This window comes from Narcine bancroftii, chromosome 4 (genome assembly GCF_036971445.1).
Source record: "Narcine bancroftii isolate sNarBan1 chromosome 4, sNarBan1.hap1, whole genome shotgun sequence".
NCBI lineage: Eukaryota > Metazoa > Chordata > Chondrichthyes > Torpediniformes > Narcinidae > Narcine > Narcine bancroftii.
The window spans coordinates 122820987-122840460 of NC_091472.1; the positions used below are offsets into that span (position 1 = coordinate 122820987).

General features: G+C 43.1%; 1 protein-coding gene across 1 annotated transcript; it reads right to left on the reverse strand.

Annotated features, from left to right (window-relative positions):
* Positions 1-1240: 1240 nt before the first annotated feature.
* On the reverse strand, positions 1241-14823 carry slc7a4 (solute carrier family 7 member 4). The gene is made up of 5 exons (XM_069932670.1): positions 14760-14823; positions 8428-9564; positions 6841-7508; positions 3711-3819; positions 1241-1837 (listed from the first exon to the last, which is right to left on the reverse strand). Exons 2-5 carry the CDS (start codon positions 9407-9409, stop codon positions 1644-1646), a joined length of 1953 nt encoding a protein of 650 aa, XP_069788771.1. The 5' UTR covers positions 9410-9564; positions 14760-14823; the 3' UTR covers positions 1241-1643.
* Positions 14824-19474: the final 4651 nt, after the last annotated feature.

Sequence of the window (19474 nt, forward strand, 5' to 3'; positions counted from 1 at the left end):
TCAGATATGAAGCTTCAGAAAGGTTTGCTAATTTACATTCCTTCCCCTCTGTGATAAGTTAAAAGATCAACTGATTGATAAAGTTTCATAAGCACATAATTTGAAGTACAACATGTTCTATGACCCTTTTAATGCTCAAAATCTAATGACTAGTACTTCATCTCAGGGTGATATTATCCTTTGGGCTGCCTGTGTTATGGGGTTCACCCCTCTTTGAGCTATCTATACTCTCAGTGCGATGGCCACAGGTGAAAAGAAACATGGGAATACACTGAGGCAGGGAAACTTTGAGTTGAGAAGATCATTGGCCACATGCAATAAGAAGACTTGGGGATGGAGCTAGGCAGGAATAGGTGCTTAGCTTCAAAGGAGGAGGAAGGAAAACTGAAAGAGGGATAGGGCAGATGGTTGAAGATATGAATGAGGTTTGGAGAGAAAAGCAGGAATGTTATCTCAGTGTCAAAGGTTGAAGCGAATCAAGACAGGATGTCAGTAGATGATGAAAGAGAAGATGATGGTGATAAAGAGAAGAGAAGGCAGTATGTATTTAAAATCCACTGTACTGCAGAGAACCTTGAGAAGCCAAATTAACTTTAATGGAGCCTGGTTGGAAACAAAAGTAACCAAAGGGAACTGATTCTAATGTCAGTGTTGCAAGAGTAGATGGAATTAGGTGGCAAGCCCAAAATGCAGAGCATTAAAGATGAAAGAGTTGGCAGGCCATTTTGCGAACCCTTGAACCGGGATCACATGACAGAGATTCAATGGTTACTAAAATATATATGAACCCATTGAGCTGATTTATTATTGATGAGACCAGACTAGTGGCATTGTGCAGTTTCCTAGTGCAGACAGGGATGTTCCTAAGATATTTTCTTTCCCCATTTTCATATGATGGGACAGGAAAAACTAGGGTCAATGGATTAAGGAATTGGGGTCTGTAAAAATGAATAAATGATACCTTCCAATTTGCTTCATCCTCAATTTCGGGATGCCCTATCTCTGCTTCTGACAATCCCGAAGGGTGCTCACTGTTGTAATACAGGAAACACAGCAACCGATTCACTTATGTTCATAAACAGCCAAGTGTCAATGACCAAATCGATTTTGTTACTTTCAGTGAGGATTAAGTTTAAACTGGAGGGTTCAGGTTCTCTCCTCTGTCCTTCAAAACAATTGCACAAAATCCACTTGAGAGAACAGTTAGGGCTTGGGTTAGACATCCCAACCACAAACCAACTCAAATGTACCTATCTTTATTTGATGTGCTAAAGCCTCAGGAGTGGACCATGAACTCAAAACCATCTGCTCATGACACAGGAGTTGTTTGGCAGTTTGCCTGAAATGGTTCCATTTGTGACTTCTGATGGTGATGCTCTCCCACTAAAACTAGAATTCATTCACATTTCCTTCTGCTTCACTCCAGGACTCTCTTCAACAACAGCTCCGAATGCAGGTGGATTGAAATGAACAGCTCAGCATCAAATAGTCAGAACCTGGCCTCCAGCAATTCCGGTGATGTGTGGAGCACCTTTGTCCAACTGCTCCTGGGATGGAGGGAGGCCAGGAGGAAAGGGTGATGGTGGTTGTGGGGCGAGTGTTGAGGGAACCTCCCCACAGAGCTGATTGGCTGGTGCTCGCCACTATCTACTCTCCTCTTCCTCAGTCACTACCTCAATGCCGGTGACATCCTGCGACTCTGGCTGCACAGTCTGTACCATCTCCACCAAGCTGCCACTGGGGAGCACAACATAACGGGCAGAGACATTCCGAGGCTTGGGCTCTTTCAGGTTTTCCTTGCTGTGCCATATCCCGTATCCAAAATAAAGAAAAAAACCTTTCAACAGACAAGACGGCATTAGAAGTTTCCAAGTTCAAGTTGACGCCAGTTCTCTCAACAACAAAACAATCTGCATTTATATCATGTCTTTGAATAGTAAAATATAACATAGTTTGGAATGATCTCCTGATGACACAAACTGAAAGCGCATCATGCCAGCTCAGTGTTGTCCTCTCTGTTTGAATCTATTCCACAAAGAGCTACTCTCTGAAATATACTGAATCTGACGAAGCGGACTGCTCTCCAAACCATGGCAGAATGGGGCCAGTCTTTAGTTTGATTAGATTAGAATTTGATTAGATTATGATTAGATTAGTCTAAGAGTGGACTGCAGCAGAATCATCCAGCATGAAGTGAGGCCATTCAGCCCACAAGCTCCATGCTGGCCATCAAACACCCATTTACACAAATCCCATCTTAATCCCTTTATCATTCTCCTCACATTCTAATGAACTCCTCCTAGATTCTATCACATTCTAGGTCATTTGAAGCAGACCATTAACATTTCAACAGGGAGAATATGCAAACTCCGATAGTCAATTACAGTAGCTACTTCACTTCCTAACCCCTTTGGAATGTAGGAGAGTGAACCATCAGAAGGGAACCCACCTAGATGCAGGGAGAAGGTGTCAACTCTGCACAGATAGCACTGAAGGTCGGGATCAAACCTGGGTTGCAGGAGCTGAAAGGCAGCAGTTCTACCTGTAGTGTCACTATTGCAGTCTTCTCTGCTCCTTCATTCATTGGCTGTAACATATACCATTCCCTTTAATCAGATGGATTGTTCATTCCTGGGTTATTCTCTGTACTGCCCTGGAGGTTTGCAGAAATCTCCCAGACAGTCTGGCACTATTGGTAATCAAATGCCAGCCACAGAATTTAAGTTAAACTATTAACTCTGAAATGAAGAAGTTGCCAATGTGCCTGTGAATTGGCATGGTGGAGCAGCGTTTAGTGCTGCTGCTTCAGAGCTCCAGGAACCTGTATTCAATCCTGACCTCTGATGCTGTCATTGTGGAGTTTGCATATTTTCCCGTTTTCCTCTGGGTGCTCCAGTTTCCTTCAAGATCCCCAAAATGTGTGGGTTGGTCGGTGAATTGGTCAGTGTAACTTGTCCCTAGTGTGTAGATGAGTGGTAGAATCTGGGGGTAGTTAATGGGATTGTGTGGGGAATAAGAAATGGGAGTAGTGAAGGATTAGTGTAAATGGGTGGTTGATGGTCAGTGTAGAGTTGATTGGTCATATCCATGATACTATTAGAGGCAGTTATCCATGGCAATAGGTTACTGCTCATATCATACCACTACTGCCCCATTTCTTATAATCTATATTTGTTTTTAAGTCTGGCATGTTCTACCTAGTACAGTGAGAAGTATTCATCTGTGAACAGTTTAACACATTTTCTCTAACATCCATATACTGTAGCCTTTTAAAGAGCATAATTTACAGAGTATGTAGTAACAATGAAAATAAAGATCAATTCGCACCAAGCAAGGGCAGCAAAGCAGCACTGTTGTGGGGTTCATTTTGTTTATGTAGGGAAGAAATGGTCTTGAAGCCTGTTGATGTGTACTTTCACACTCTTGACCTTCTCAGTGGGAGGAGGGAGCAGAGAGTGTATCCAGGCTGTGATGGGTCCTTCAATAATATTGGCTGCCTTTCCTAGGCAGCAGTAGATGATAACGTAACTTCATGACATTTCTGTGTACAACTGAGGAGTTGTTGATGAGTTAGGAGTATGACAACAGTAGCCCAGACCCCCTGATCCACAACCTCCATGAACTAGTCAACAGAAACTAACCGATAGAAAGCAATTGTTCAAACAGAAACTTGAGATAAAGAAGAGAGCTTCAGAGTAAAGTTGTCATACCTACAGCTATCCAAATGGAAAATCTCACCCAGGTCATCAAACTCAGCTTTAACATCAGGAACACATTGAGGAAAATACTTACAGCAGGAATTAAGGGTACCAGTGGGACCTGTGAAGATACAAGTTGTCTGATTGGTGATACAACTCATTGTAACTTACATTAAAGTCCCTTCCCCAGAAGAACTGGGGTGGCACGTTTAGAGTAGCAGTTAGTGCAAAGCTACAACAAGCTACCCATGTTCCAATCCAATGCTGTCTGTAAGGAGTTCTCCCTGTTTCACCATGGATCCGGATGTTCTAGTTTCTTCCCACTCTTCAAAATGTACAAGGGTTGTAAGTTGATTGGGGTATTTGGACGCCAAGGGCTCGTGGGCCAAAAAGGCCAGTTACTGTGCTGTATGTCCAAATTTAAAAAAATTAATCTAAATTTTTACTGATACAAAGGGGCAGAGCATCAACAATTAACATTGTTTAGTTCAGAGAGGGAAAAGAGCCTGAAGGATAAGTTCAATTAAGCAGGGATTCTGGAGATTGAGAAAAGAATCCACAGTTGGGGTGCGGACACCCTGCCCAATGAGCTGGAAGTGATGGACAAGGGTACAATATTCTGTAGAGCTCTGAAAGTGGAACAGAGGGAAATGGAGCCAGACCTCTGCTGAGGACTGATCTGCTGAGGACTGATCTGCTGAGGACTGATCAGAAAGGGTAAGATCAGGAGAGTAGGGCAAAGAGTGGAGATGAGTGGTCAGAGGAAAGTGCATGGGGTGATGGGTCCAAAGGAGTATTTTGAGTTCAAAAGCTGTTGGACTTTGCAACTGCTGGTGTTTGAGAGGAAGTACTTTTGCTGTTAAAACACTTCATGTGATTCAGGATAAAGAGCAACTATGGAGCAGGAGAGTCCTGAGATAGAGTCCATGCTGTTGCAAAGAGAGGTCAAGAACGTACTTGTGCTGATGCCTGGCACAATGTGAAGTCGCTTTGTGAGAAAGGCAGTGATTCAAGAAGCTTCCACACCCTGTGATCCTAGGGATCTTAGGTGGATCCAAACCATGGTGGGCAAGATTTCATTTGGAACCTATGCAGAAGAATTGATTAATTGTTCAAAATATATGGGATTGTAGGTTAATTGGATGCGATTGGACAGCATGGGTCTCAAAGGGTGGAATTGGCTTCTTTCACGTTGTAAATAAAATTTAAATTTAAAAAGTCAGGGTCATGTTGTGGGTGCTCAGTGAGGCAGTGTGCTTATAGTGAGAGGCTTTCTCCAGCAATAGAAAGAGGCTACATAGCATACAGACGAGTTCATCTACGTTGTCAGTTTCTCTCACGGTGTCAGTTCCTCTTAGCACCAAGGGTTATTGTTGCCATCTCAAGCAAACCTCAAACACCCAGGGATAGATCTAACATTTTAAAACTACTTTCTCCTAACCTTTGATTAATTAATCATTTAATATCTGTGTGTACTTCTGGGCTCAAACCAAGAAGCCTTTCACCCCACTTTTTAAGCAGTGTTTAAAGAAGTATTCTCACTCCATTGCCTTCTCTTCCAAATAAAATTGTGCCTTCTGTTCACAAACTGCCACTTTTAACTTGGAATGATAATTAAAATTTCCCTTCATAGGGTCACAGAGCACAGAAACAGGCCCTTCAGCCCACCTTGTACATGACAACCCTTTTGCCCATTAACCAATTCCATTTGCCCTCATTAGTTCCATATCCTTCAATGCCTTGTCAATTTAAATTTATGTCTAAATACCTCTTAAACCTTGTAATTGTAGCTAATTCCACCTCTTCCTCTTCTGAAAAAGAACACACTGTTCAAAGTGCTTTGTTCAATAAAATAGCATCCCAATTACTTGAGTAGGTAGGAATTATTGATCTGCAAGGTACAGATGCATGGGATCCATGGTGAATTGATAGTCTGCATTCATAATTGACTGACCCATTGGTAGTGGAAAGGTGTTATTCTGGTTGGAGGCCCATGACCCAAGATATTCCACAGGGATTGGCGTCGGGACTCCAGTTGTTTGTGATAATATACAAGTGATTTTGATTTTAAAAAGTAGGTGGGTATGTTATAAAGTTTACAGATAACACTAAGATTGGTGGAGCTATGGACAATGTAGAGGTCAATGAAAGAATACAGATGGTCCTATATCAATCTCAGATTTGGGCAGAGAAATGGCAGGTGAAGTTTAATTTGGACAAGTGTGAGGTATTGCATTTTGGGAGGTCAAATGTAAGAAGAACATGGCAGGACTTAAAAACAGTGATGTGAAGAAGGATCTGGGGGTTCAGGGCCATAGATCCTTGAAAGCACCCATACAAGTTATAGGGTGGGCAAGAAAGTATATGGTATGCTTTCCTTCTTTGGCCAGGGCATTGATTACAAAAGTAAGGAAATTTTGTAGTAGCTATATAAACTACAGTTATGCTACACACAGTACAGTATTTAATCCTGGAGGCTTTCAAAAGGGGACGGAAGAGATTTACCAGGATGCCACCTAGATTAGAGGATATGAGCTATTACGAGAAGTTGAACAAATGGGTTGTTTTCCCTGGAGCATCGAAGGCTGAGGGGAGACCTGACAGAAGTTTAATCAACATGTGTTTAAAGGAGACATGTGGGGTAGTTTTCTTTAAACATGGTGGTAGGTATTTAACCAGAAAATTGGCAGATTCTAGCGTCTAGTGCAATGCACAAAAGGAGCTGCCTCCTGCATCCGAGATGAGCTTGTCAACTTTTTTTATCCACATCACTGCCATTCTGTCAGAGTGATGCGCCTGCAATGGGCTGACAGGATAATGTTGAAAGCAAATACAATAGTTGCATTGAGCAGGCAACTAGATAGGCACCTGAATAAGCAGGGATCTTGTGCAACAGCAAAATTTTAGTTTAACTTGGGCATCATATTTAGCGTAGACATCATGGGCTAAAGGTCTTGTTCCTGTGCTGTGTTGTACTTCCTGCTAAGTGTAGTTATAGAGTACCATTTCAGCTCAGAACTTGTGGTATTTTCTGTTATGATCAATTACCGACAGTAATAATTCAGGCCATTATGTGGTGCCATGCAAAACAATGTCTGAGCTGAAGGAGCATTTCCTGAAGATCAGCTTGCAAAGCACTTACCTGAAAGGTATTCAGCTTCTGATGTTGCTCATGAATCCATATGAGGAACAAACTGACAAGATAACCAATGGCAAAGAGAGTGACAAATAAAATGAAAGCCCACTGTGGAAGATGGAGGTAACTGCTACCATATATCAATGTGGAGCTCAGGCAGATGGAACAGGCAACTAGAGTGACAACTGCCACTGTCACGAGCTCTCCTGGTGCAAAACAGCCCAGGAAGTGTAAATGAGGCTCAAAAGAGGACTTAATTTGCCCTGGTTCCCTCTTCTCTTTGGTTGACTTTTGCTTCTCCACCAGCTGAAGCTTATCTGAAAATGACTCATATTCTTTTAGCCCCCCACTCTCCTGGGGTTGGGGGCTCTGAGTGGAGGTCGGCAGCTCAGAAGCCTCGGCTTTTCCCATCCGGTATCGTAGCACAATGACACTGGCAGCAACAAAGGTATAAGCAAGCAGTGTTCCAATGGACAGGAACTGCACCAGAGCTTCCAGGTCAAACACCAGTGCCATGACGGCCATCAGGATTCCGAAGACCACGATGCCAATCACAGGGACCTTGGTCCTTGAGTTCACCTGGGAAAATATCTTGAAGAGCAGCCCATCCTCAGACATGGCATATGCAATCCGTGGGAGGGAGAAGAGGTTGCTGAGAAGAACCGTGTTCATTGCTTGAGAGGAGGAAAAAAAAGGGGATTGAGGATGTTCAAGAGATGGGATTCATTTTTCTTGCATAATGGTTTCTGAATATTGATTATCTATGTTCCGTACATATTATCTATTTTGAATTTAATTGAAGTATTTTTTAATGAAGCACCTGTTCAATTGCAGCAAGTAAAAATTTCAGTGCATACTGAATGTACATTGTGTGATGTATATGACAAAAAACTCATTACCTGTATCAAAATCACCGTAGACCAGATCATCCACAATCTCCCCTCAATCTCACATTGATCTCATTGGCTCAGTTTAAAAGGAGTTAAACTAGGGCTGAAATGTTGGTTACCTTTTCCTTCCTATGGATGCTGTGTGATGAGTCTCCAGCAGGTTTGTCTATTGCACTCAGGTTGAAAGGAATTTTGATCGATCACTGGATTAGAAGGGTTTAGAAGGATATGAGCAAATGCAGGCAAATGGGGCCAGATACCAACTTGGACGGCATAGATAAATTGGGCCGAAGGACCTGTTCTGTGCAGTATGGTTCTATGGGTCTATCTGGGATATTCACCATCACATTTAGCTTTCACAGTTATATGACTGGTCTACCAGGTGCAGTGTTCTGTAAGTAGCAACCAACTTAGACCCACCCTGATGGTCTTTCTACACCTCATATCAGAGCACCTTTTCCAGTGTCTGTCTCTGAAAGTTATGATACTTTTATCTTTCTTTTTAAATGATTTTTAAAAATATAATCTAATAATAATGTCTAAAAAAGTTGCTTTTGCTCCATACCCACTGATCACTCTGTAGCTCTGCACTTCATCTTACATGTTGTACTATGCTTCAATGTCTCCTGTTCTGCTTACAAAACCTCTATCTCTGCATCTTTGAAACACGTGACAATAAACTTGAAAGGTCTCCCACTCTTACCACAGATGGATCCCACAGCAACGATGAATCCAGCCCAGGCATATCCTCGCCTGTAAAAGGCATCTGAGAGGGCGGAGTCTGGGTTCAGGGAGTGCCAGGGAACCATCAGGGTGAGCACCGTGGACACCAAAGTGTAGGCAACGGTGGCCAGGGCCAGGGAGATCGCTGTTGCTATGGGGACAGACTTCTGGGGATCACGAGCTTCTTCGCTGGAGGCCGCTATGACATCAAACCCTACAAAGGCGAAGAAGCAGGTTGCCGTGCCAGCCAAGATACCCGAAAATCCAAAAGGGGCAAAGCCACCCTCCTTGGCACTGTAGTTCGTTGGATCAGCCAAAATGAAGCCAAATATCAGGATGAAGAGAATCACTCCCAAACTGATTGCAGCAAATACATGGTTCAACCAAGAGGACACTTTAGCCCCACAGGTGATAAATGCGGTGGCAACCAACAATATCCCTGCAGCTAACAAATCTGGGTTGTGGGACACGAAGGGTATGCTCCAAGTGATGATGTATGTTTCGGTGAAATTCTGTATCTTGTGGTTGAAAATGGAATCCAGGTAGCCACTCCAGGCACGAGCCACAGCAGCGCCACCAATCATGTATTCCAGAATGATGTTCCAGCCAATCATGAAGGCCCAGATTTCTCCAACGGAGACATAAGTGAACATGTAGGCCGACCCAGTCTTTGGAATGCGGGATCCAAATTCCGCATAGCAGAAAGCAGCCAGTAGAGAAGCGAAGCCCGCAAATATGAAGGAAATGATGACAGCAGGACCAGCAATATCTTTTGCAACTGTGCCTGTAAGGACGTAGAGACCGGAACCAACCATTCCACCAATGCCAAGCATGGTCAAGTCCAGAGTAGACAGGCACCTATTCAGGGCGGTCTCCATCATATTGTCCTCCAAGGTTTTCACTCTGTTTAGCTTTTGGCAGAACCGAGCCAGAGAATTTCCACTGAACAACCTGCTCACCATCGTTGCTCACTAACTGTGTCCCAGATACTCTGGTTAAAACTGAAGGTTTATTTACAGAAGAGATGGAGAGTTTGCCTATCTGCAGTTCATCTTGGTATCCAGTTCATCAGAGAACATCTCATCCCAAGAAGAAGAGTAGTTGTCAGACCTGTGAACTAAAGGAAAAAAACAATCTTTAATTTCTAGACATGACATGGTAGCAAGCCCTTCTTGGCCATGAGTCCATACCACCTATAAAAACCTATATGACTAATTAACCAATAAGCCCCATACATCTTTGGAACATGGCAGGGAACTTGAGCACCTGAAGAAAATCCAAGCAGACATGGGGAGAATGTACAAGTTCCTTATGACAGTAGCTTATTCAACCCTGGGTTACTGGCACTGTAATACCATTGCACTAACTGATATATTAATTCTGCCATCCATAAACCTTGTAATCATATTCCTCCTCAACAGCCTTAAACTCTCCTTCCATTTTCATTTTATATCTAACCCTCCCCCCCCCACCCCCATCCAAGTGGTCTCTTCCCCAGCTTTTCTCTCCATCTCTCCCACCTTCCTCTGCCCAGCACCCTATTACCTCTGAGCTCTTCCCCTTTACATACTTGAAATCTCCCTTTTGCACTTTCACCTGAAATGCTGACTAACGATATCTCTCTTGGATGCTGCCTGATCTGCTTCTCTTTGTTCACTCAAGAAAACAAACCAATCAACTGGCAATCACTCTCTTTCAAGCAACCTAGAATCAATATTGAAGAACGGATTCAATAAGGCTTTCTTAGAATTATCTAATTTTTTTTATGTCTTGTTATCAGGACTTTATTTCTAAGCAAGCATTTTAGATTCAAATTGGTGGCTTACATCATGTTTACATTCAGACTATGTTCGTTTTCACGTAATGTTCATACACCACTTGTGAGTTCTGAGCAGCTCCACAGCCACCAGCCACGTTTAACTGGATATTATTTGTGCTTGTATCTACTGCAAGGGCAAACTTAAGAATTAAAGAATCAGGAGCAGGATTAGTTACAGGGGGCCCCTTGTGTCTGCTTTGCCATTCAGTGAAGTTGCTCGACCTGCTGAGTTGCTCCAACAGATCGTAGCAATGTTAAAAATGATGTACTAACTGCAGTTGGAATCCTCTAACTCAAAGTTTTATTAAATGACTAGGATTAGGAGGAGGCCATTCAGCCCATTGAGCTTGCTTTGCTGTTAAGATTATGGATGAGATCTCACTTCCCACCCTATCGTCATGACTTGAAAGTCTTTGCTTCCAAAGACATTGATCTGCATTGAATATACTCAAAAGAAAAACGAATATCCACAGCATCTGGGAGTAGGGAATTTCAATAATTCACAAGCCTGAGGGAAAACATTACTTCTCACTCCTAAATAACTGCCTTTTACCCCCAAGACTCTGCCACTTAATTTTAATCTGATCATGATCTTACTGTCATAAACATGTACAATCCACATATGCACTGAAATTCCTACTTTCTGCAGCCAAACAGGTACTTTTGTTTAAAAATAAATTACCAGAAGATAGTGTCAACACCTCCGTATAAGTTGTGCCTTATTCTGCCATAGAATTCTATTCATTATTTCCTCATTGTAGAGCGCATCGAAAGAATCAAAGACTTGTTGATCCAAACCAAGGCTTTTATTAACTAAAAGACTGGAGCATATCACATGTAGGTCGACCAGTCCAAAATGACCTGGTCTGGCAAGGAGCAATCCTTTTAAGACCTGCCAGTAGGTGTGACTACACTCTCAGCCAATCACAGTCATCCTACACTACCATCTGCATATATACACATTGGTGATAGAATCTGTACTATCACACTCATGTTACAGTTCTGTCAACCCAAGGATCAATCCAATGAATCCTTGTTGGATTCCCTTTACGGCAACAATATCCTTCTTGTGCTCAGGCAGTAAAACTATGCCTTTGGTCAGCAAGGACAATTTGGGCTGAAGGACCTTTCTGTTTGCAAAACTGTGCGTCTATTTCTCCAGCAGTGATCTCACAAGAAAAATGCAGTGAGAAGTAGGTTCATGGTATTATAGTAAATATACATCAGGCCTGTATTGATCAAAACAAAATAGTTCCACTTCCCTGCACTGGTTCCATTGTCATACACATCAGACCAATCAATTGTTCATATTTATTTTCTCTGCCATCCTAGCAGTGAGTTCCAGACTCCCACAACCCTGGGTAATAAAGATCTCTACATCCCAACTCTAATCCTTCAATCTTTATGCTAAATCTGTGCCACCCAGCCCTGATGAACTGCTCAGGCCTAACACAATGACTGCCTGTTGCTTTCCGTGGACGCTGCATGACCTGCAGTGTTCCTCCAGCATTTTGCTGTATTGTTCCAGTTCTCCAGCAATTTGTAACCTTGTTTACCACTGCTTCCTGGGATTTTCTTAACCTCTTTGCTATGGGAAACATTCTTCTGTCTAGATTCAAAATTCAATGCATTGTCCTGGACACAAAATACACAAAAATTGTTTCCAGCGCCATTACTGAAACAAGAAAGAAGCAAAAGAAAGTCTCTTCAGAGACATCAAGCGGCCGTGGACCCCAAAGTATAGGAATGGAATGATTTAAAATAAATTAAACCCCCCCCCCAAAAAAAAACTCTGGTATCCTTGTTACTCACTAATCAAGTCAAACAAAGAAAAAGCTTTATGCTCCTAACATTGGAAATTTTTCAACCATTATAACTTTCCTTCTTATTCATTCATTGTTTGGAATCTGAATATCATTGTGAATGCCAATATTTATTGCCTTCCCATCACAGTGATTCTTGATGGAAACCTGCCTTCATGTCATTCTGCTGAAGGAAGTCTCACAGTAAGGGAATTCCACTGATTCTGAAGGAACAGAGATTTATTTAAAATTGTCATTAAATACAGGTGAGGTGTCAAAGTACTGGAGGATGGAAAATATTGTCGCTCTATTCATGGGCTGCAGAGAAATGCCTGAAATTACAGGCCAGTGAGCCTAACATTTGTGGTTGGTATGTTACTAGAGAGTATTCTAAGGGAGAAGATTACATGCACTTGGATGGACAAGGACAAAGGCTGATTGGGGATAGTCAGCAGATTCTTTAAGTGGTAGGACATGTCTCACAGATCTGATTGAGTGTTTTGAAGATGTCACCGAGAAGGTTGAAGAGGATAGAGATATATATGTTGTATATATGGATTTCAGCAAGGCCTTCAATAAGGTTAAAACAGTAGGCTGCTCTGGAAGGCTAGCTCACATAAGGGAGAGAGAGAGAGCAGTCTGGATAGGAAATTGGCTTCATGGAAGGAGAAGGATAATGGTGGAAGTTTCTTTTTACAGACTGGAGGTCTGCGACATGGCGATATAAATGAAAACATACATGATATGATTAACAAGTTTGTGGATGACACCAAAGTGATATCCAAAGATTGCAAGAGGATCTTGATCAGTTTGCCAGGGGGGCAGAGGAATGGTTGATAAATTTTAATACAGAGAAATGTGAAGTGTTACATTTTGGGAGGTCTAACATGGGTAGGACCTACACAGGGAATGGTAGGAATCTGGGGAGTGATGCAGAGCAGAGGGATCTCAGACTATAGATATATGGTACATATATGGCATCACAGGTAGATAGGGTGGCCAAAAAGGCTTTTGTCACATTGGCCTTCATCAACCAGAGTATTTATAGTGTATAGAAGCTGGGAGATCAGGTTGCAGCTGTATAAGACATTGGCGAAGTCCCATTTGGAGTATTGTGTTCAGTTTAGGTCACTGTATTTGCAGAAAAGATGTTATCAAACTGGAGAGAGTACAAAGAAGATTGACAAGGATGTTGCCAGGACTCAGGGGCCTGAGCTATATAGGTAGTGGTTGAGCAGGCTAGAGCTTTATTCCTTGGAGCTCAGGAGGATGAGGGGTGATCACCTAGAGGTATACAAAATCATGAGAGGAGTAGATTGGTGAATGTCCAGGGTAGGGGAATTGGTAACCAGAGCATAGATTTAATGTGAGGGATGGAGAGATTTAACAGGAACCTGAGGGGTGTCTTTTTTTCAATCACAGAGGGTGATAAGTGTATGGAAAGAGCTGGTGGAGGAGATAGTTGAGGCAGGTGCTATCACAATGCATGGCTACATGGATAGGATAGGTTTAGAGGCAGGTGGGACTAGTGTGGGTGGGTCATTTTATTTGGCGTGGGCAACTTGCCTATTTTCATATTGTATGACTCTTATGTTCGAGTCTGTTGAGTTCAAGGGCATGAGGGAACATCGAGAAAGCAGTGAAGCCAATGACTTTCTAACTGATGAACATTTCAGGGTTGAGAAGAGTTGAGAGGGTTTTTTTTCAATCATCTGGCTGAATATGCAGCGCGCAGATTCTCATTGAGACACTGCCATATGGGACATTAATTCTTTCTTTTAAAGCCAACTTTACAGAGCACGCTTAGTTCATTCACGAACACGTAAAAAAAAAATTCATGGGAATTAAAGTGAGGCAAAGTGACATTTGGACAGATATACAGATCAGAAAGATTTCAAAGGATATGGACCAAATGCAGGAAAATGGGACCAGCCCAGAATGCCAATTTGGTCAGTCTGGATGAGTTGGACCAAAGGGCCTATTCTGTGCTGTCTGACTCTGTGGCCACGTTGTCAGCTAAAGGCCAATGGTGTAAGTTAACAGAACCAGCTGAGCTGGAGACAGAGAAATGGAGTTTAGACAAAACGATTCAAACCAATCATTGAGCAGAGCAGATAAACCGCAAATGATCACACCATGAATTCAAGTGTCCATCGTTTAACATGCAAAGAGTGCCATTTGCATCGATCCAGATAGTGTCCTTTCTTTTGGTATCTACTTGGTTACATTAACGTCAAACGCCTGAGGGAGCCATAGGGTGGGTGGTGTCAATGTCACCCTATGGACAAAACCATTTGCATTACATCCTAGGTTACTCGCCGGCTTTAGACTCGGAAACAAGTGGAAAGATATAACAGTGACAATAATATTTCCGTTCCAGCTCCATCAATAATTTAAACCCAGCGATAGCACATAGGATGTTGTATTTAGGGGAGTAATATTACAGACAACACACACAATGTAAAACTGAGCATCCACTTAATTCCGGGCCGGTAAAATTAGCAGTTTAATTTCCACAATCGTACAAACCAGCTCCACGAGCGGCCATGGAAAGCTTTCAGTGGGAAAGAAGCTCGCCGCTGCTTGGAGAGGCTGTCTGCTTCAGGGAAGGCACGGTAAACACAGTACGGCAATGGTCCTTCCAAAAAGGGCGTGCAGACATTGGGAAGGGTGCAGACAGAGACGGTGTACCTGGTTCTCTTAGTCCTTTGTCCCGCCGCTTCTGACAGTCACTCTCTGCTTGTCTCTCCGGTGAAACTGACGTCAGAAAGTGCTGACGAGAAGGAAATAGAGAGAGAGAGAGAGATAATACTGGGAATGTTCAGCATTGGGCGATCACCTGTAGAGAGATTGACGTCTTCGGGAGGTGTGTGTAAGAGAGAAAGACAGAGGGGGGAGAGAGATACAAAAGGAGAAAGAGAGCACTGGGAGTAAAAGGACGGAGTTCAAGGGACACGGGTTTTAAGGTGACCTTCCAGGACCAGAGGACCCTTGGCCAATTCAACAGGTCTTCTGAGTCAAGCATCCTTGGAGAAGAGAGACTCCACCAGCGACTGGATCTGCGGCTCCTTCATGGATCGGGCACTTCAGTGTGTTCCGGTGGACAGGGGTCCAATTTTTAATAGGTTGAAGACACGATGATGAATTTATAAAAAGCGCGTTAAAAAAGGGATAAAATATCTGGTTTCCGAGCGAGAAATTGTTATAAAAAGCCCAAAGCCTTTTGGCCTTTCATAATGGAACCTACGAGCACTTAAACGTGAAACAACCCGATCGACTTTGACCGCTGGAAAGCCGGAGTTCGAGTTACTTCGCCGACGAAGAATTAAATCGCCGAGTCTGTGTTCCGATTAATGACCACTGTCACCAACCCAAAAACACCATGAAATCTATCGGACGCGATGGGAAGTGGATCAAGTCGGGGAGGACGGATGAATTGATTTTTTTTTCTTCTTCTTTATTTAATCCTTCTGCTTGGATTTATAGATGGGCGGAGGCGAATTTTATCCAGTAATTTTTGGGGAGTGAATGTTGCCCTGTAATTGGCTGGGGGCGAAATTTGCCCTGTAATTGATTGGGGGCTAAATTTGCCCTGTAAATGGCTGGGGGCGCATTTTGCCCTGTAATTGGCTGGGGGCGAATGTTGCCCTGTAATTGATTGGGGGCTAAATTTGCCCTGTAATTGGCTGGGGGCGCATTTTGCCCTGTAATTGGCTGGGGGCGAATGTTGCCCTGTAATTGGCTGGGGGCTAAATTTGCCCTGTAATTGGCTGAGGGCGAATGTTGCCCTGTAATTGGCTGGGGGCGAATGTTTCCCTGTAATTGACTGGGGGCGAATTTTGCCGTGTAATTGGCTGAGGGTGAATGTTGCCCTGTAATGGCTGGTGGCAAATTTTGCGATATAATTTTTTTTGGGGGGTGTGAATTTTCTGCTGTAATTTGCAGGGGGAAAATTTTGTGCCTGTGGTGATGTTTCCTCCATTGTATATAGATATGGCTGACCAATGAATATATGCAGCTGGACACCCACTAATGACTCACCCTATGACCCCTCCCTCATGGTCCTGGTCCATAAAGGTCCAGCCACCTTTTCTTTCCTGCCATTACTATACCTAGATCTGGGCCAGTAAGGTTCTTCTGTACATTAAAGCCTAACATTCCCTCTGCCTAGTCTTTGTGGTTACTGGTAGTGCACTACAGTGCCATAATTTGCTGGGGGGTGAATTTTGCCATGTGGATTTGCTCAGGCTTAATTTATGCTGTAATTTGCCGGGGATCAAATTTTGCTCTGTCATTGCCTGGAAGCAAACTTTGTAATTTTCTGGGGGTGAATTTTTCACTCCAAATTTTGCACTGTAGATTTAATTACAAAAAGTGCAGTGTTGCTTTAAAAGATGTCTAATAGACTAGAGCACCCATTCTGAATACCTGGACCCTAGAGAGTGGAGCAACAGGGCGACCATGTGCTGGAGAAGCAGCAGATCACGCAGCATTCATGGAAATCATTGGGCAATCGATGACTTGGGTTTGAGCCCTTCTTCAGGTATGCTGAAAGATGGTAGGTGGGTGAAAGAAGAAGGGGGTTAAATAGGCTATCAGCTAATATATGGATTTTGGTGGGAGGGGGAAGAAGCTGAGAGGTGATGGGGAGGAAGCAGAGGACTGAGGAAGATGCGTTCTGATAGGATAAAGGAACGAAAGGGGTTGGGGAGCTGAAGGAAGTGAGTCAGGTGGATGAGGGAAAGCAAAAGAAAGGAGGGGGTTTGTAAGGATGCTGTAGACCTACAACTCCCTACAGCTGGGAGCTCCAAGATGGAAAATAAAGCTTTTTAGTATTTGACTGGAAGATCATGCTACAAATGTATAAAACTGGGTCAGCTACAGCTAGAATAAGACACACTTTTGGTGCCATGCAAAAAGGAGAGGGTGCAGATGTTGAAGAGTTTGGACTGGAAACTTCGACCATTTTTCATCTACTCAAGCTGGTCCACCCCCCCAAGTTCCTCCAGCAGTTTGTGTTTGGTTTAAGATTCCAGCATCTTCAGTCTCCTAACGGTCTGCCTGGGAATGGAATGTTTCCTTTATGAAGAATCAAAATCAGAATTTATTGTCATGAACATGTAACAAAATTCATTGTTTTGTGGCAGCTTCACAGTGCAAACATTTATGTAAAGCACCTTACAAAATAAATAAAAATAGCGCAAGAAAAAGTGAAAGTAAGGCAGTGTCTGTGGATCATTGGATCATTCAGGAATCTGATGGCAGAGAGGGGAGAAGCTGTCCTATGCCACTGAGTGTTCATCAGGCTTCCATATATTTTTCCTGATGGTAGCAGAGTGAAGAGGGCAAGGGCCTGGGTGGTGGTGGTCCTTGAGGATAGAGATTGCTTTCTTTAGACACTGGCTCCTGTCACAGGCTGAATTAACAATTCTCTGGAGCTTTTCTTGTTCTAAGCGTTGGCATCTTCATACCAGACAGTAATGCAACCTAACAGAATGTTCACAGTACATCAGGATGATTCAAATGCTCAGTATTCACAGTGAGATATTAAACTGGGTTAGACATTGGCTATACAGGAGAAGCTAGAGTGGTAGTGGATGATTGCTTTTCAGAGTAGAGGCCGGTGACTAGTGGTGTGCCTCAGAGATCAGTGCTGGGCCCATTGTTGTTTGTCATCTATATCAATGATCTAGAAGATAATGTTGTAAATTAGATCAGCAAGTTTGCAGATGACAAAGATTGGAGGCATTGTGAACAGTGAGGAAGGCTATCAAAGATTGCAGAGGGATCTGGATCAGCTGGAAAAATGGAAGGTGGAATTTAATGCAGATCAGTGAGAGGTATTGCACTTTGAAAGGAGAAGGCAAGGTAGAACATACACGGTAAATGGTAGGGTACAGAAGAGTGCGGCAAAACAGATGGATCTAGGAGTACAGATACACAATTCCCTGAAGGTGGCATCATAGGTAGTTAAGGTTGTAAAGAAGCTTTTGGCATATTAACCTTCATAAATCAAAGTATCGAGTATAGGAGTTGGGATGTTATGGCAAAGTTGCACATGGTTATTTTGGTGAGGCCAAATTCGGAGTATTGTGGTCACCTAACTACAAGAAAGAAATCAATAAATTTGAAAGAATACAGAGAAGATTTACTACAATGTTACCAGGTCAGGAGATTTGATGGAGGTATATTACGAGGGTATAGATCAGGGGTGTCAAACTCAAATTCACGGAGGGCCAAAATTAAAAACTTGGACTAAGTCGAGGGCCGAACTAGATATTTATTGAAAATTTTCAACAACATCTGCATGTTTTCTCTTCTTTCAACATATGTAATGTTAAACTTTTTCTTATTAAAATAAATGTTTAATAATAGTTTTGGATAAACTCTTTCCAAAAGCATTAACAAATGAGAAATAAAATATTCAATAAATAATATTTCTCTATAGAGGATTTGTCAAATGTTGCTAGTGTGCTGTCGAATAGTAAAATCTGAGGGCTATTGAGAATGTGGGAGAATAACATGATTCCTGAAACAATCAAATGGGTGACTGATTGTGGGCATGAACTCTAGCAGGGTTTCCTAATGAGCTTGTATCCAGGTGCAGGACCATTTTTAACCAGGAATATATTTATCACTTTGACACGAAACTATTGGAAGATCGTTTTATCCTGAGATTAAAGTTCATAATCCTTACTCAGGCTTGTGTGCGGGAGGGCGGGGTTTGCGGGCGATCGGGTTGGACAACGACAGTGTGGGGGTATCGGCTCTCGCTGCAGGGCGGCATCTCGGCGGATCAGCGGCCCCGTCACCGTGAGTCGTGGATCGGCCTGCGGCAGGGAGGGGGAGTGGGCTACGGTCCTAGCGAGGTCAGGCCCGAGGCCTCCGGTTCCGGGCACCGGGAAGCAGCCTTGGCTTCCCCTGACACCGGCCAGGCCCCAAAACCAGAGTCCACAGTGAGACCCTGCAGAGGAGGTGGGGGCGATTAGCGGGCTGACGCCAATGCATTCTGGGATTTGTCGTATTACTGTGCATGCGCTATACTGGCACGGCGGCCAGCGGGCCACCTCCAATACATTTTTGAAATGATCTTGCGGGCCAAATATAATTATATCGGGCCAGAGTTTGACATGTGTGGTATAGATGAAGTAAATGCAAGAAGGCTTTTTCTAGTGAGGTTAGGTGAGATTCAAAGCAGCTTCTTCACAGAGTGGTGGGAGTGTGGAACAAGCTGCTAGCTAAACTGGTGAATGCAAGCTAAATTTTAACATTTAAGAACAATTTGGACATGTTCATGGTTGGGAAGGGTATGGAGGAATATGGACTGGGTGCATAGGGACTAGGGAGAATAGTTTGGAACAGGCCTTTTCTTCTGTGCTGCAATGTTCTCTGATTCTTGGTATGTG

What these genes read in the sequence shown, in the direction of transcription:
- slc7a4 (XM_069932670.1), bottom strand. Translation starts at nt 9,409, where the DNA reads ATGGTGAGCAGGTTGTTCAGTGGAAATTCTCTGGCTCGGTTCTGCCAA. An exon ending in AGAAGCTGAATACCTTTCAG is followed by an intron (nt 3,820 to 6,840) that starts GTAAGTGCTTTG and finishes GTATCTTCACAG; the next exon opens with GTCCCACTGGTACCCTTAAT. An exon ending in TTCCATTTGGATAGCTGTAG is followed by an intron (nt 1,838 to 3,710) that starts GTATGACAACTT and finishes GTCTGTTGAAAG; the next exon opens with GTTTTTTTCTTTATTTTGGA.